Below are 13,791 nucleotides of genomic sequence, written 5' to 3'. Positions count from 1 at the left end.
GATCCTCAGCAAAGACTATGACCCACACTGCTTTCACAGCACACAGAGCATGAGTCTAAGAGGGGGCCAGGCAAGCACCGTTTCTTGTATGCTTCCAGAACTAGGGATAACCATTCAGAAAACAGCTCTCAGGTACTGAGAGGTACTAGTCTTATCCCCTTTCCTCTCTGTCACTGCATGGGTAAAAAGAGGTGAAGAGAGAGAGTGATGGGTGTGAGACAGCAGGAGAGGAGGCGCCAGCAGATCCAGGTCTGTTTTCCAGCTGTCCAACCTTAAGGACAATGTAACTTCTCTTTTAACAAGTTCCATCTGCCCCCAAATAACACCCCCTCCAACATCAGGGGGGAGGGGCAGTGACCCCGGCAGATCGATACCCCCATCAAACCCTCTAGCCTGGGAGGGGTGCCCTGTCAATCCTTCTGACATGTGTGTGTACCCCACCAACCTCTCTAACATATAGAGGGGTGCTCTAACCATCAGTTCCCCTAACCTCTGGTAAGGGGTGCCCCATGAACCCCTCTAACCTGTGAACAGGATGCCCTGTTAGCACCTCCAACTGCTCTTCTGCTTGGGACACCCTCTAACCTGTGTAGCACCCACCCAATCCCCTCTACCATACTTTTCTCCTACCCAAGTGTATCATGGTCATGTGCACTCCCTTTAGAGACCACTGCCCCGGAGGAAGAGAAAAAAGAGATCTTCAATTTACAGGATCCAGCTGTTTCTAAGGACCGTACCATGTCTTCATCTTGTGAGGTGTCATAATGCACGGGGTGGTTGGCATGCACCTGCTTCAGCCTCATGAGCAGGCTCTCCACCAAGTTATCTCTGTCCTTCAGCTCGATGAACTGGAAAGCCATCTTGCTCCTGATGCTGACAATGATGGGGTTAGGGAGCAGGCTTGTGTCCTCCATCTTCTCAATGCTCACTACCTGTTGCACAAAGTTATACACAAGAGGTCCAGCCAGAGAAAAAGCGCAGCCATTTCAATTACATATTTAGAAAATATCACCAGATAGAAGGCAAAACCAAACAACTGCACTAAAAATGCAAATACAGAGCTTAAAAATGTTCAAGGCAGGGGCGCCTGGGTGGCTCAGTGGTTGAGCATCTGCCTTCGGCTCAGGTCATGACCCCAGGGTCCTGGGATTGAGTCTCGAATCAGGCTCCCTGCTCAGCGGAGAGTCTCTTCTCCCTCTGCCTAGGTCTCTGCCTCTCTCTCTCTCTGTGTCTCATGAATAAACAAATAAAACTTTAAAGCAAACAAACAAACAAAAAATGGCCAAGGCAGTGTATTCACAGTCGTTGAAAGGTAAAAGCAACTCAAGTATCCATCAACAGGTGAACGGAGAAACGAAATGCGATCTATCCACATAACTGAATATTATCCCACCTTAAAAAGGAGAGAAATTTTGACACATGATACAACACAGATTAACCTGGAGGACACATGCTAATAAGTTAAATAAGCCAGTAACAAATGGGAAATATTATATGATTCCATTTTTACGAGGGACCTCAAGTTGTCCAATTCAGAGAGAGGAGGTAGAGTGGTGGTTGCCTGAGGCTGGAAGAGGAAGGATGGGGAACTAGTGCTTAATGGGAACAGTTTCAGTTTGGGAAGATGAGGAAGTTCTGGTGATGCTGGCACAATACCGTGAATGTATTTAATGCCACTGAACAGTAGCACTCAAAAATGGGGAAAGTGGTAAATGTCATATAAAGGTTACAACAATAAGACAACTCTTGGATTTCTTGCTCCGTGCCTAAGTAAGAATATTTGTAAAATGAAAACATCTAGGAAATGACATGGAGGGAGAGCACGTAAATGAAAGATGTTGAGTTTTCCCAAAGAACAGTGCTCAGAATTTGGAGGTCCTGACGGGAAACAGAGCTTAGTGTATGGTCACAACAGACATGCCCTGAAACCAAAGGACTGAGCTCGTCAGATCTGGAAGCAGCCTCCGGTTGCCCTGCATGTCTAGGAACAGACTGCAGAACTGTACAGTAGGTACAGATCTGATCCATAGTAAAGGAAACATTTTTTTTTTTAATGTTTAACTCAAGTCCCAGGAGAGTAGAAAAGCCAAGCAATCTGACATTTTCAAAAGGTGATGCTTTTTTGTCAGCTGCCTTTTTTCTTTCCCCTTTTTTGTGAGTTGCAAGGGGTAGAATCACTCCTAAGAGCTGCTGGAAAAAGCTTTAATAGCCGGGCATGGACTTTCCTTAACAGCTTTATCAATAATGAGGGGACGAGAGTGCTTTATTCTCACCAATCACTTCTAGGCAAATTTCAGGTCATTGTAGCAACGACAGAAAAAGCAACAACCAAATGGGTACTGGCCAATTTGAGGCCGTGCTTCCCTCCAGAGCCCATCCTGAGCCAGCAAAACCCTGCTGGGTGAGCAGCCCTGCCTGGACCGGTCTCATGGTGACCGATGACCATGGGCTCAAGGACAAAAGGCGAGCTCAGGAAGCTCTCGCCGGGGCTGTGGCTACCTCTCTGAGTGGGAGGATGACATTACAGCAGCCATCCTCCTTGCTGGCAAAGCAGATGTAACGGTCAGAAGTGAACATCCGCCCCACGGTGTGACAGCGACTGAATGGCGTCCAGAGCGAGCAGTCCAGCACGGCGTGCAGCTTCTCTCGCCTCGGCAGCCTGAAGAACGCCCGGAAGAACTCATTCTGTGCTCTGGCTTCCAGGTCCCTGGCAAAGGAGGCAGGGAGAGAAGAAAAAGAGGCAGAACTTGAACAAACACACCAGTTTACAAAGAAAAATCTTGTGAAACCAGCTGGAACAACCAGGTATCCAAGAGCATGAGCCCCTCCAGGTCCTGCGTGGGGCATCAGCACACACCCCACTTCACAGCTGACCTTGGGGACGTGTACTCAAAGCAGAAAGGGTTGCCTCTGTGCAAGAGTAAGATGCCAAACTCGCAGACCAAAATAGATGCTCCTTCCTGGTTTGAGTAACATTGTGAATTACCATCAAACAAGTAAGTGATGAATCACTGAGCTTTACCTCGAAACTACTAATACACTATATGTGAATTAACTGAATTGAAATTAAAAAAAAATTTTTTAATTGTCTAAGAGCCAGTATTAAAAAGGCATATAACAACAAGTGTTAGCAAGGATGTGGAGAAACTGCAATCTTCATGCACTGCTGGTGGGAATGTAAAATGGGGCAGCCAGGTTGGAAAACAGTCTGGCTGTTTCTTGAAAGGTTCAACATGGAGTTACCACACGACCCTGCAATTCCCCTCCTCGGTATAGACCCCAGAGAAGTAAAAACGCACGTCTGCTCGAAAACTTGTACCTGCATGCTCATAGCAGCGTTATTCACCATAGCCAAGAACTGGCAACGAATGACTCAAATGTCCATCAACTGCTAAATGGATAAACAAAATGTGACAGAGCCACACAATGGAATATTACTCAGTCATACAAAGCAACAGAATACTGACACAAGCTGCCACATGGATGGACCTTGGACACAGGACGAATACAAAAGACTGCATACCGCCTGATTCCATTTATATGGAATTTACAGAATTGGCAAAACTCATAAAGACAGAAAAATGGATTCATGATTACACAGAGCAGGAGATAAGGGGAGAAGTGGGGAGTGACTGCTCATGAGTATGGGGTTTCTTCTTGGAGTAAAGGAAATGTTCAAAACCGATGGTGGTGAGGGTTTGCACCATCTCTGTGACTAAATGAAAAAAAAAACCCACTGATTGAGACACTTGAACAGGGTGAACTGCAAGGTATATGAATTACAACTCAAAACAGCAGTTTAAAAATTGAGATCTGTGCTGGGCATATAGTAAGTGCTAAATAAACATTAGCAATTATTACCTTTAAAAAACAAATCCAAGTGGCACCTGCGTAGCTTAGTCGGTTAAGCATCGATTCTTGATTTTAGCTCAGGTCATGATCTCAGGGCCGTGGGATGGAGCCTCATGTTGGGCTCCGCACTGGGCATGGAGCCTGCTTAAGATTCTCTCTCCCTCTCCCTCTCCCCCAGCTCTCTCATAAATAAATACATACATACATACATACAAGCAAATCTAAGTAATGTATCACTGGAGAGAAGCCCATCAATGTCACATCAGGATGGACAGTGGAGAATGGAGGAGAAATCCTACCCCAGGGAACCCCCTCCCCCCATATCCTGAGTTTTGGCTCTAACAACTCGTAAAGCATGAAGGCAGCCAAATCATGTTCGCAGATACTGATGAATTTATGTCATACCCCAAAATTCTGGTAGAAAAGAAATTCTACTGTATGGAGATAAAAATTTTTCTTTGCCACATTATATAAAGAGTTCTTTAAATTTGTCTGATAGAATTAGCATTCTGCTCAAAGTAAAGAATATGAACTCTTGGCTTTCTTATTAGCTGTGTGACCTTAGATAACACTTCACCATATCGCATCTTGACACCTGTAAAATGGAAATAACATGTAACCTTTCCGCTTCAAAAGGTGAACAAAAAATGAGGTCCACAATATTGAAAAAGCAGATTAGAAATTGCATCTACATTATGATCCCACTTATATAAATTCTATAAAATCTGCAGAAAGTGATATGTAAAAAAGACCTTGTATAAAATGTTAATAGTAGCTGACTCTATGTAGTAGGATTTCCATTTTTCATTTTTATTCTGTTTAAATTTTCTACCTGACCACGTATTGTTAGCTTTTTAAAAAAAATAAGGTAGTTTCTTTTAGGAACACAGTAACTCTTAAAATGTTGTATTTATATGCAAGGTATTAAACGCTGCAACCTGAGTGATCTTGCAGACGCGTTCCTTGCCCCCCCTCCATCACCAGGGACAGGCTCACACTGATGCCCCTTCTGCCCCAGTCCATGTTCCCAACCTGGTCCTCATTTTCACACCATCACACAGTCATCTTCCCAGAACACCCCACACAGGGATGAGGGAGTACTTGGAATTTATTAGCAAACCCTCACAAAGATATATGCATGTCCAGAAAGTCCTCTGGGCACAGAGAGAAATTAAACAAATTCTACGGATCAAGATGGGTCCAGTATTGCAGGCCAAAGCTACACTTCCTTACCCTGCAGTACTTGATATTTCACAGATGGCTGTTTCCAAAGGAGCCTGCATGTCCTCCACAGAGGAGCTGGGAAAACACAGGAAAGTACTGTGAATGCTCTCAAAATTCACGTACTACGGGATGGAAGGCAAGGCCCTTCAAGATCACCCCAGTTCCCCAAAAGCGGCCCTATATGCTGTGCATTTACACTGGAAGACATGCTTGTCCTCAAAGTATGCTGGCCGTGCTGGCTTTGGTGAAAGTACAGCCAATGCAGCCTACCTGCACGTATCTCACAGATGTGGGGTCCAGCCACCACTGAATTCACCTGTTGTCTATTTTTTTTTTTAAAGATTCCACTTATTTATTCATGAGACACACACAGAGAGGCAGAGACATAGGCAGAGAGAAGCAGGCTCCACACAGGGAGCCTGAGGTGGGACTCGATCCTCGCGCTCCGGGATCATGCCCTGGGCTGAAGGCAGACGCTTAACAGCTGAGCCACCCAGGTGTCCCAACTTTTTGTGTTTACTTTGCAGCCAGCTCTTCAATTTAAGAATAAGGCACTCAGTTATCTGATTTTTCTATTCTGTGCACCTGCTGCGCCAGCCAAGCGCTCAGTTCAACCACCTTCTCCATGGCTTCTGAGCAGCCTGGGTATAGTATACACCATCTCCATTCTCCTTTCTGGGCTGTTCTCTGTCACTGTAGGGGTCTGTCTCTCACACATTCAGCAGCCAAAGACCAGTGACCTCAAGTTATAAAGAGGGGGGCACCTGGCTGCTTCAGCTGGTTAGGCTGCCAACTCTTGATTTCAGCTCAGTCATGATTTCAGGATCCTGTGATGGAGCCCATATTGGGGTCCACACTCAGTGGGGAGTCTGCCTCAGGATTCTCTCTCTCCCTCTGCCCCTCCCTCCACTGGCTTGCATGTGCTCTCTCCCTAATTTAAATAAATAAATCCTTAAAAAAGAAAGCCAGCAGGAAGGACTTTCCTAAATCATCTTCCTTCCTTAAAAAGTCCTCTTCCAAAAAAAAAAAAAAAAAAAAGTCCTCTTCCAGTTCCACCTCTAAACATGCATTATACATATAGATGTGGTATTTACCTTTCTAACATAACTGAGATGAAGATCCAGTAACTTGAGACAGGAGTAGTACAAGATCTGTTTCAAAGCAGGTGGTAGTTTTGATGCTAAAAATATCAGCTCCTAGCTTTGCGCAGTGGAAAAAAAAAATACCAGCTCCTCTTTCAGAAGAACACCATAAACAAAGCCCACTAGTCATATTTTGCCTTTCGGACCTTTCAATACTTACTAAATGCTTCCACTTTTGCTCCATAGAGATGCCCAACAGACATGAGTCATAATCGACCATTCAGAAAGCAGGCCTGGAAGCCACAGCAGAAGCACCCCTATACAGCCCCAACATTTACCAACCACTGTTCACCTTGCTGGTATGCACAGGCCAAAGCAATTGCTCCAAGAGAAAGCTACAGCTGAGAACAAAAGGGGACGGTGCCACAAATCCTGCTGTCTTAACACATGCCATCATGTGAACCTGTCGCCGTAGGAAATAAACGTGGGTTCACCAGAATATGGAGCAGTCATACCAAGTTTGTTGGTAAAGCTGCAATTAACATGTGCAATCCTGTGTGACAACCATGTGGAAAATTCTGAACTACATGCACACATTTAAAAATTCACACTTAAGGGGCACCTAGGTTGAGTGCTCAGGTCAGGATTTCAGGATCCTGGGATCGAGCCCCGTATTGGGCTCTCTGCTCCGTAGGGAGTCTGCTTCTCCTTCTCCCCGTCCCTTGTATTCTCTCATGCTGTGAGATAAATAAAATCTTAAAAAAAAAAAATCCACACTTAATTCCTTAGACCCAAGAAATGAAGGGATGGGGTAGTTCTTCTGTTTCTCTGTGAACCTAGAATTAAGATTTTCCCCTCCTAGTTTAGGTACAGATGTATCAAAAACAGGTTTCCCTCTCTTTTCCCCTACAACCTTTAAAACACTTTTGGGAAGACCCATGTCAGGCCTTACATGCCACGGTAACCCTCCCTCCCTCATGTGATGCATCCCACACACACAAATCTACTGTGTGTCAGCAGCTCAAAACTGCTCAAGGCCAAATGCTGCCCCAAATTCAGACTATGTGGCAGACTGGGGCAGGTGGGCTCCCCCATTAGCTCCGGGGGTGAAGATGTCCCCCTGTGCCCTAGACAGGAGGCCTCAAGCACCATTCCTGCCCTTCTGGAATAACTCAGTCCCTCTTCAGGCAGTATGCCCCCTAAAGACACATACAAAGATTCCCAGGCATTCTTAGTTATATGCCCACAGACCCACCCCCAACTCAAGTGAAACTGTGAGAAATACCAAGAGCCACCAATGTAGAAACAAGGCAGAAAGATCAGATAAGCATACTTTTCTTCACACTGCAATCCTTCAAATGTGTGTGTGCTCGAAACTCCTATCTTCTGCCTTCCCCCAAGAGCACTAAGGAGACAGAAAGACAACCTGGCCATGAAGAATCCTACATAGAGTGAACACCTGGGTCCCCTGGGTGCCACAGGGGCACGAGGGAAACCCAGCCCTCAGACGACAGGCAACGGTGTGCAGGTAGACTCGGCTGGTGCCCACAGTGCCCCCGTCTCTGAAAATCCATCCACGGAGCCCCAACAGACCAAACCCTCAACAACACTGGCAGGAGAAGGCTTTCTCACTTTCTCACACTCACATCTCCTGCCTTGTCCTCTGCCCTCCATCCGCCGCCCCCTCACCCCCCGAACAACCTGGGCAAGCACAGACAGCTGGGGCGCTGCCGGGTGGGGAGAAGCAGGCCTTCCCTGGGAGGCCGGCGCTGTCCCGGGCTGCACAGGGAGCCCCCAAGAGAGGCCGACTCTGAACTAGCTCACAGGGACGGAAAGTCGAATAAACTACAGAGCTAGCCTGGGCATTCTTCGTGGGGGCACAAGAAGAGCCGGAAAGGGAGTGAATCTGGGCAGAAAAGGCTGAAGTCAGTCTCAAAAGTCAGACTGGGAAGCTAAGAATCAGCCAGGCAACAGGGGGGAGGGCTTCTTACTGAAGATACCTGTGCTCCAGGCAGCCACTGTTCATCTCTGGATCCCACAGAAAGAGCTTCTGCCATAGGAAAGAGTCTCCATTTACTGCACCGCCTGAACTAAGTTGTCCTCCAGCGCTTTTCAGCCAGTCAATACAGATTTCAGTGAAGAAATTAATTTTGATTTAGTGAGGGATGCCTGGGGGCTCAGTGGTTGAGTGTCTGCCTTCAGCCCAGGGCCTGATCCCGGGGTCCTGGGATCGAGTCCTGCATCGGGCTCCCCATATGGAGCCTGCTTCTCCCCCTGCCTGTGTCTCTCCTGAATAAATAAAATCTTTAAAAAAAAATTTTTTTTTATCTTGTGAAACCCATCACCTCTCCAATCTCCCACCCCCAAAATAGCTGGCTACGCTGTTCTCAATCCATCCCTCACAACTTCACAACTGTTATTTGTAAATTTCAGGACCAATCAATGTATGTGCTCCCCCCACCCCCCAGAAGTCCCTTCAGCAGTCTGTTTCCCTGCCCTCCTGGATTCTGTCACTGTACCCCAGAATCCCTCGTCCAGGCCTTCCTCTGCAAAGTGTGAGCTGAGCCAGAGGACTCCCCCGTCCAGCCAGCTCTACCTCATCTGACTCGGTCCTGCTGCCCAATGCACCATCCCATCCTCCTGGCTACCACTGGAGTTCCAGCCTCACTGGCTCTGTCCCTAAGTCCCATGGGAGTGAGCATAAGCAGCCATCATGACTAATCCATAATCAGATGGCTCACCATGCTAAGTGACCCCAAGAGCACCTTTCTAAAGCTGTTATCTAGGAAGGGAAGTGAAAATACATCAACAAAAGGGAGCCTGAGGAGCATTCCAGCACTTCTGATTGTACCCTTTGCATCAAGGGACTGTTTTCCTCAACTTTAAAACCTGGGCTCTCTTGGCAGGATGTCAAGTTGACTGAGTCATTACCTGTTTATGTCCACAAGCCTATGTCTCTATGACAGAAAGCTACACAGGAGACCCAGCGAGGAACTGGTAGGCAAAGACATGCCTTTCACTTTTGGAAGAAGTCACTCAAAATGCAGTGACCAGCAAAACACACCACAGATCAGAATCTTCCCATCCATCTCGAGGCCAGCCCTCAGAACCTGGGGGGCCCCCTGCAGCTCCACCGCTGGCCACTGCCAGGGCCCCATTTTATCCTTTTCTCTCTCCCTTCTCCTTCCTAACCGTCTCCAGGAGAGAAAGTGGAGGAGGGAGAGCTCTGTATAATTCATCTGAATTCTGGAACATGCATGAAGACTGCCTATACTGACGGATTTTCTTCCAAAATGAGTGATTTTACTGAAGGGTCCTAAGTGCTACAAACCTGCCACCTGCTTCTTCTTTCCTTGTTTCTACTCCAAACCACAATGCCACATCTAGATGTGGAGCCATGAAGGAGCATCAGGAAATCTGTGAGAAATTACCTCAAATCCCAATGTCCATGGAGCTGACCAGAACACACAAGGCTATCAGCCAGCCTCCTGGTCCTAAGACCCTGGCTGCAACTCACACAGGTATACATTGGTGCAAAACCCACAGAGGAGGTAAAAGCTTTGCTGGGTGATTTATAGGAGCCTGTTAACAACTCCTACAACTGAGACCCGTTTTTTCATTTTAAACCAATCTGTCAGCTGGACTAAAAGGACTCAGATACCAAAAGACTACAGAGATATCTGAAGATATATAGGAGAGCAGGGCTGCCATTGTGCTGGGTTGTCTTCTCTGGACCTAAGATAGAGCCAGAGATGGTAACGGGAAACCTGGCTCAGGCGGAACAGGGAGGACCGCAGGATAGGGAGTCAGAAGACCCAAGGGCAGCACCCCAGGGCTCCCCTTTTGTAAGGAAGGGACAAGCAGCACCACCCCCTCTCACAAAGGAACTGTCAGATTACGAGGACACAAAACCAAGTGAACTTCATTGGAGTCTCACCAAAAAGTTCATTTTTTGATTTTCACCTTACTTGTGACTCCACATGATCAATTTATAACATATGTACACAACAGAGGCTCTAAATTCTTGCTGGATACCTGCAAACTACAAACACACTGCCATTTAGAGACCACTAATTAGACACATGTTCTCCCAGATGTTAGAGAAAACAGCAAACGTGTGTAAGGAATGACAGGAATGTTACAGTAGATTAAAAGAATTTTTTTAATGACGAGACACAGAATGACATGGAACTACTACATAATGTTGCAATTCTACTCCGAGGTGTATGTCCAAAAGATGTCAAAGTAGGGACTCGAAAAGATATTTGCACATATACATTCATAGCAGCATCATATACAAGAGCCACGAGGTGGAAACAACTTTGCATCCATTGATGCACAAATGGACACACAAAATATAGTATATCCATGCAACGGAATGTTACCTAGCCTTAAGAAGGAAATTCTGGAACCTGCCACAACATGGACTAATCTTAATGACATTACACTAAGTGAAATAAGCCAGTCACAAAAAGACAAATACTGTATAAGTCCACTTACATGAGGGACCTCAAGTAGTCAAACTCAGAGACACATTATAGGGTGGCAGCTGCCAGGGGCTAGGGGAGGAGGTAATGGGAGTTATTGCTTAATGAGGAAAGAGTTTCAGTTTTGCAAGATGGAGAGTCCCAGGGCTAGATGAAGGGGACAGTTGCACAACAATGTAAATAAATGTACTTAACCTTTTATAACCGTATGGTTCAGTGGGATTAAGGTGGCAAATTTTATGTTACGGTATTTTACCACATTAAAATTTTTTTCTTAAATGTCTAGTAGTGTTCAAATAGGAGTGGTGATTCTATATTGATGTCAAACATATCTAGCCAAGACAGCACTTGATAGATGATTTTGTTTCTCAAAGGATATGTATTAATTCTGCAGTTACCTGGTCTGAACCACCAAGTCAGAAATCATAGTCAAGCTCAACTACCACCATTTAAATTTTATATAATAAAGCTGAACTTCTTTAAAGTGATTAATAATTCAAGCAACTGCCTCAGATATCCCCACGACTAGCATCAGTTTGGAGCAAACCGATAATTAAGAAAGTTAACTTACCGTATTACTAAGGCACATTTTCTTTCTTTTTTTTTTTAAAAGATTTTATTTATTTATTCATGAGAGACACAGAAAGAGAGGCAGAGACATAGGCAGAGGGAGAAGCAGGCTCCCCACAGGGAGGACTCAATCCCATGACTCCGGGATCATGACCTGAGCCAAAGGCAGACACTCAACCACTGAGCCACCCAGGTGTCCCCTGAGGCACATTTCTAATAACAAACTGGTACCAAAATAAATCTATGGTCCTAAAAACTTTTTCTACAAAGCAATTTCATATGGAAATAGAAAATGCTTTAATGTTCACTGGTAAAGCACAGTGTTGAATGGAATTATATCAGGAAGCTATCCATATTACATTTCCTAGAAGTATTATAAAAAATCAGTTTTATTATAAAAATCAGTTTCAAAATATCTGAAAGAAAAGCAGAATTGGATCCAGAAATCAAAGTCAACTGTATTAGAAAAAAAGAAAATTAACACTCATGGGAGCATGGGTGGCCCAGCTGGTTGAATGTCCAACTCTTGGTTTTGGCTCAGGTCATATAAGGATCATGGGATGGAGCTCCACACTGGGCACCTCACTCAGCACAGAGTCTGCTTGAGAACCTTTCCCTCTCTACCTCCCTCTGTCCCTCCCCCAGCTCGCTCGCTCTCACTCTGTCTAAAAGAAATGAAATCTTAAAAAAAAAAAAAAGCAAACCCTCACTATTAAAAAAATAATTAACAATTACTGCCTATTATTATGTCACAATCAAGACTAACAACCCAGGAAAATGTGCATTATGCCACAAGGGAAATTTAAATCTAGAACAACCAAGACTAAGAAAGCACATGTAAATGAAGGTGGTGGCATATGAGCCACAGTTCCGTGGGTGAGGAACAACCGGAACCGGAAACTCTTACCTCTTGGTGATCTGGCTCGGCTCCTGCAGGCCTGGGTCCAGGTCGAAGACCTCATTATCCAGCAGCCTTCGAAGCGTCACATCGGCCAACTGCTCCATGATCTTGAACACCTCATCGAGGTTCAGGAACATGGAGAAGTCACGCTCCTTATTCTGCGTGGTGATTCGGATGGTATCCGTCAGAAAGACGTTGGATGTTCTTTCTAACTTCTGGATATCAACCCAAGGGACTACGAGTTTCACTAGAAGAGGAATAAAAAAAAAAAAGGCAAATACATACATTACCCTAACATTTGAGCCAAACTTAAGTGTATCAGCAAACAAGAGTCCAAGGATTTCCTCAAGCTGAAATGCAAAACCAGAGCAGGAAAGAGGAAGCACAAAGCTCCTTGACAGCTGTATATCAGAACCCAACTCATGTTCGACAATTTTCTTAAAAGAGTTAAGTAAAATCTTTCAAGTTGCTGGCTACTGCACACAGGCAGGGGACGTCATTCTGAAATATCAGGTTAATAACATGAGAACTTCTTCAAGAGTATTTAAACTTAAATATTTGCAAAATATGCAAAAATTTCTCAATCTACATAATTTCTGGTTTCAAAAGCAGCATTCATGGTGTAAGCTATGAAAAAAGTGCAAAAGAGGATTATTCATGATCTCATTTAGAGAAACAAGCTTAACATTTAGACTGTGTCAAATGACAGTCTTAGAAGACACAGTACAATTTCTATGGAATTCTTTTTAAAGTAATACAGTACAAGCAGTACATTTTATAAACAAATGTTCTATTCTGGGAAATGTTTCCAATACAGTGGTAGCAAGACTAGCTAGCTTGCTAATGCAAATGGAGAAGAGACACTATAACAACTTGAAATGATAAATGTTATCAAATACCAGAAATTATTTCTTTTTTTTTTAAACTTAGCATCCCGACAAAATTTGGTTTAGTAACTGTGACTGATCAATGTCAGAAAATAACTCATTGTCTTTTTCAAATAAAGGAGGGGATCATTAAGTGTTTCTTTCTTTCTTTTTGTTTTTAAGATTTTATTTATTCATGAGAGACAGAGGGAGAGGCAGAGATATAGGCAGAGGGAGAAGACGGCTCCCTGCAGAGAGCTCAATGCAGGACTCGATCCCAGGACACTGGGATCATGCCAGAGTCACCCAGGCGTCCTTATTAAGTGTTTCTGCTTCTACCATTTCTCTCCATTTTTTGAAATAATGTTTTTAGTGCTTCAGTAACTTAGAAGACCACATATCTACATCAGGCTTGAGAAGAAGCTTCTTCAGCTACATTTAGTTGCTTTCACTGAAGTCTTTCATACAAACACATTTTAGAATCTGTAACATCAGCTTTCATTTCATTAAGTGTCTACTTTAGGAAAAGCCCTGCACTTAAGAAGCTCATTCAAATAGGGAAAACAGGGATCCCTGGGTGGCGCAGCGGTTTAGCGCCTGCCTTTGGCCCAGGGCGCGATCCTGGAGACCCGGGATCGAATCCCAAATCGGGCTCTCGGTGCATACAGCCTGCTTCTCCCTCTGCCTATGTCTCTGCCTCTCTCTCTCTGTGACTATCATAAATAAATAAAAAATTTTTTTAAAAGTTTAAAAAAAACAAATAGGGAAAACAGACATGTAAAATAAGCAACCACTAACTTGACAAAATC

General features: G+C 44.6%; 1 protein-coding gene across 3 annotated transcripts in view; it reads right to left on the bottom strand.

The window, feature by feature from the left end:
• Positions 1-13,791, bottom strand: part of TBC1D8 (TBC1 domain family member 8) — a 112,723-nt gene that overhangs the window by 30,554 nt on the left and 68,378 nt on the right. For all 3 annotated transcript variants that reach the window (XM_072742964.1, XM_072742965.1, XM_072742966.1), the window contains 3 exons: positions 12,123-12,363; positions 2,500-2,707; positions 738-932 (listed from right to left, as the gene is read on the bottom strand). In XM_072742964.1, the coding sequence (XP_072599065.1) occupies positions 738-932; positions 2,500-2,707; positions 12,123-12,363 (644 nt within the window). The remainder of the gene's footprint in view (positions 1-737; positions 933-2,499; positions 2,708-12,122; positions 12,364-13,791) is intronic.

The sequence above is a fragment of the Vulpes vulpes genome, chromosome 16 (genome assembly GCF_048418805.1).
Source record: "Vulpes vulpes isolate BD-2025 chromosome 16, VulVul3, whole genome shotgun sequence".
NCBI classification, from domain to species: domain Eukaryota; kingdom Metazoa; phylum Chordata; class Mammalia; order Carnivora; family Canidae; genus Vulpes; species Vulpes vulpes.
Note: the sequence above shows the minus strand (reverse complement) of the source record. Positions and strands in the feature narration are given on the sequence as shown.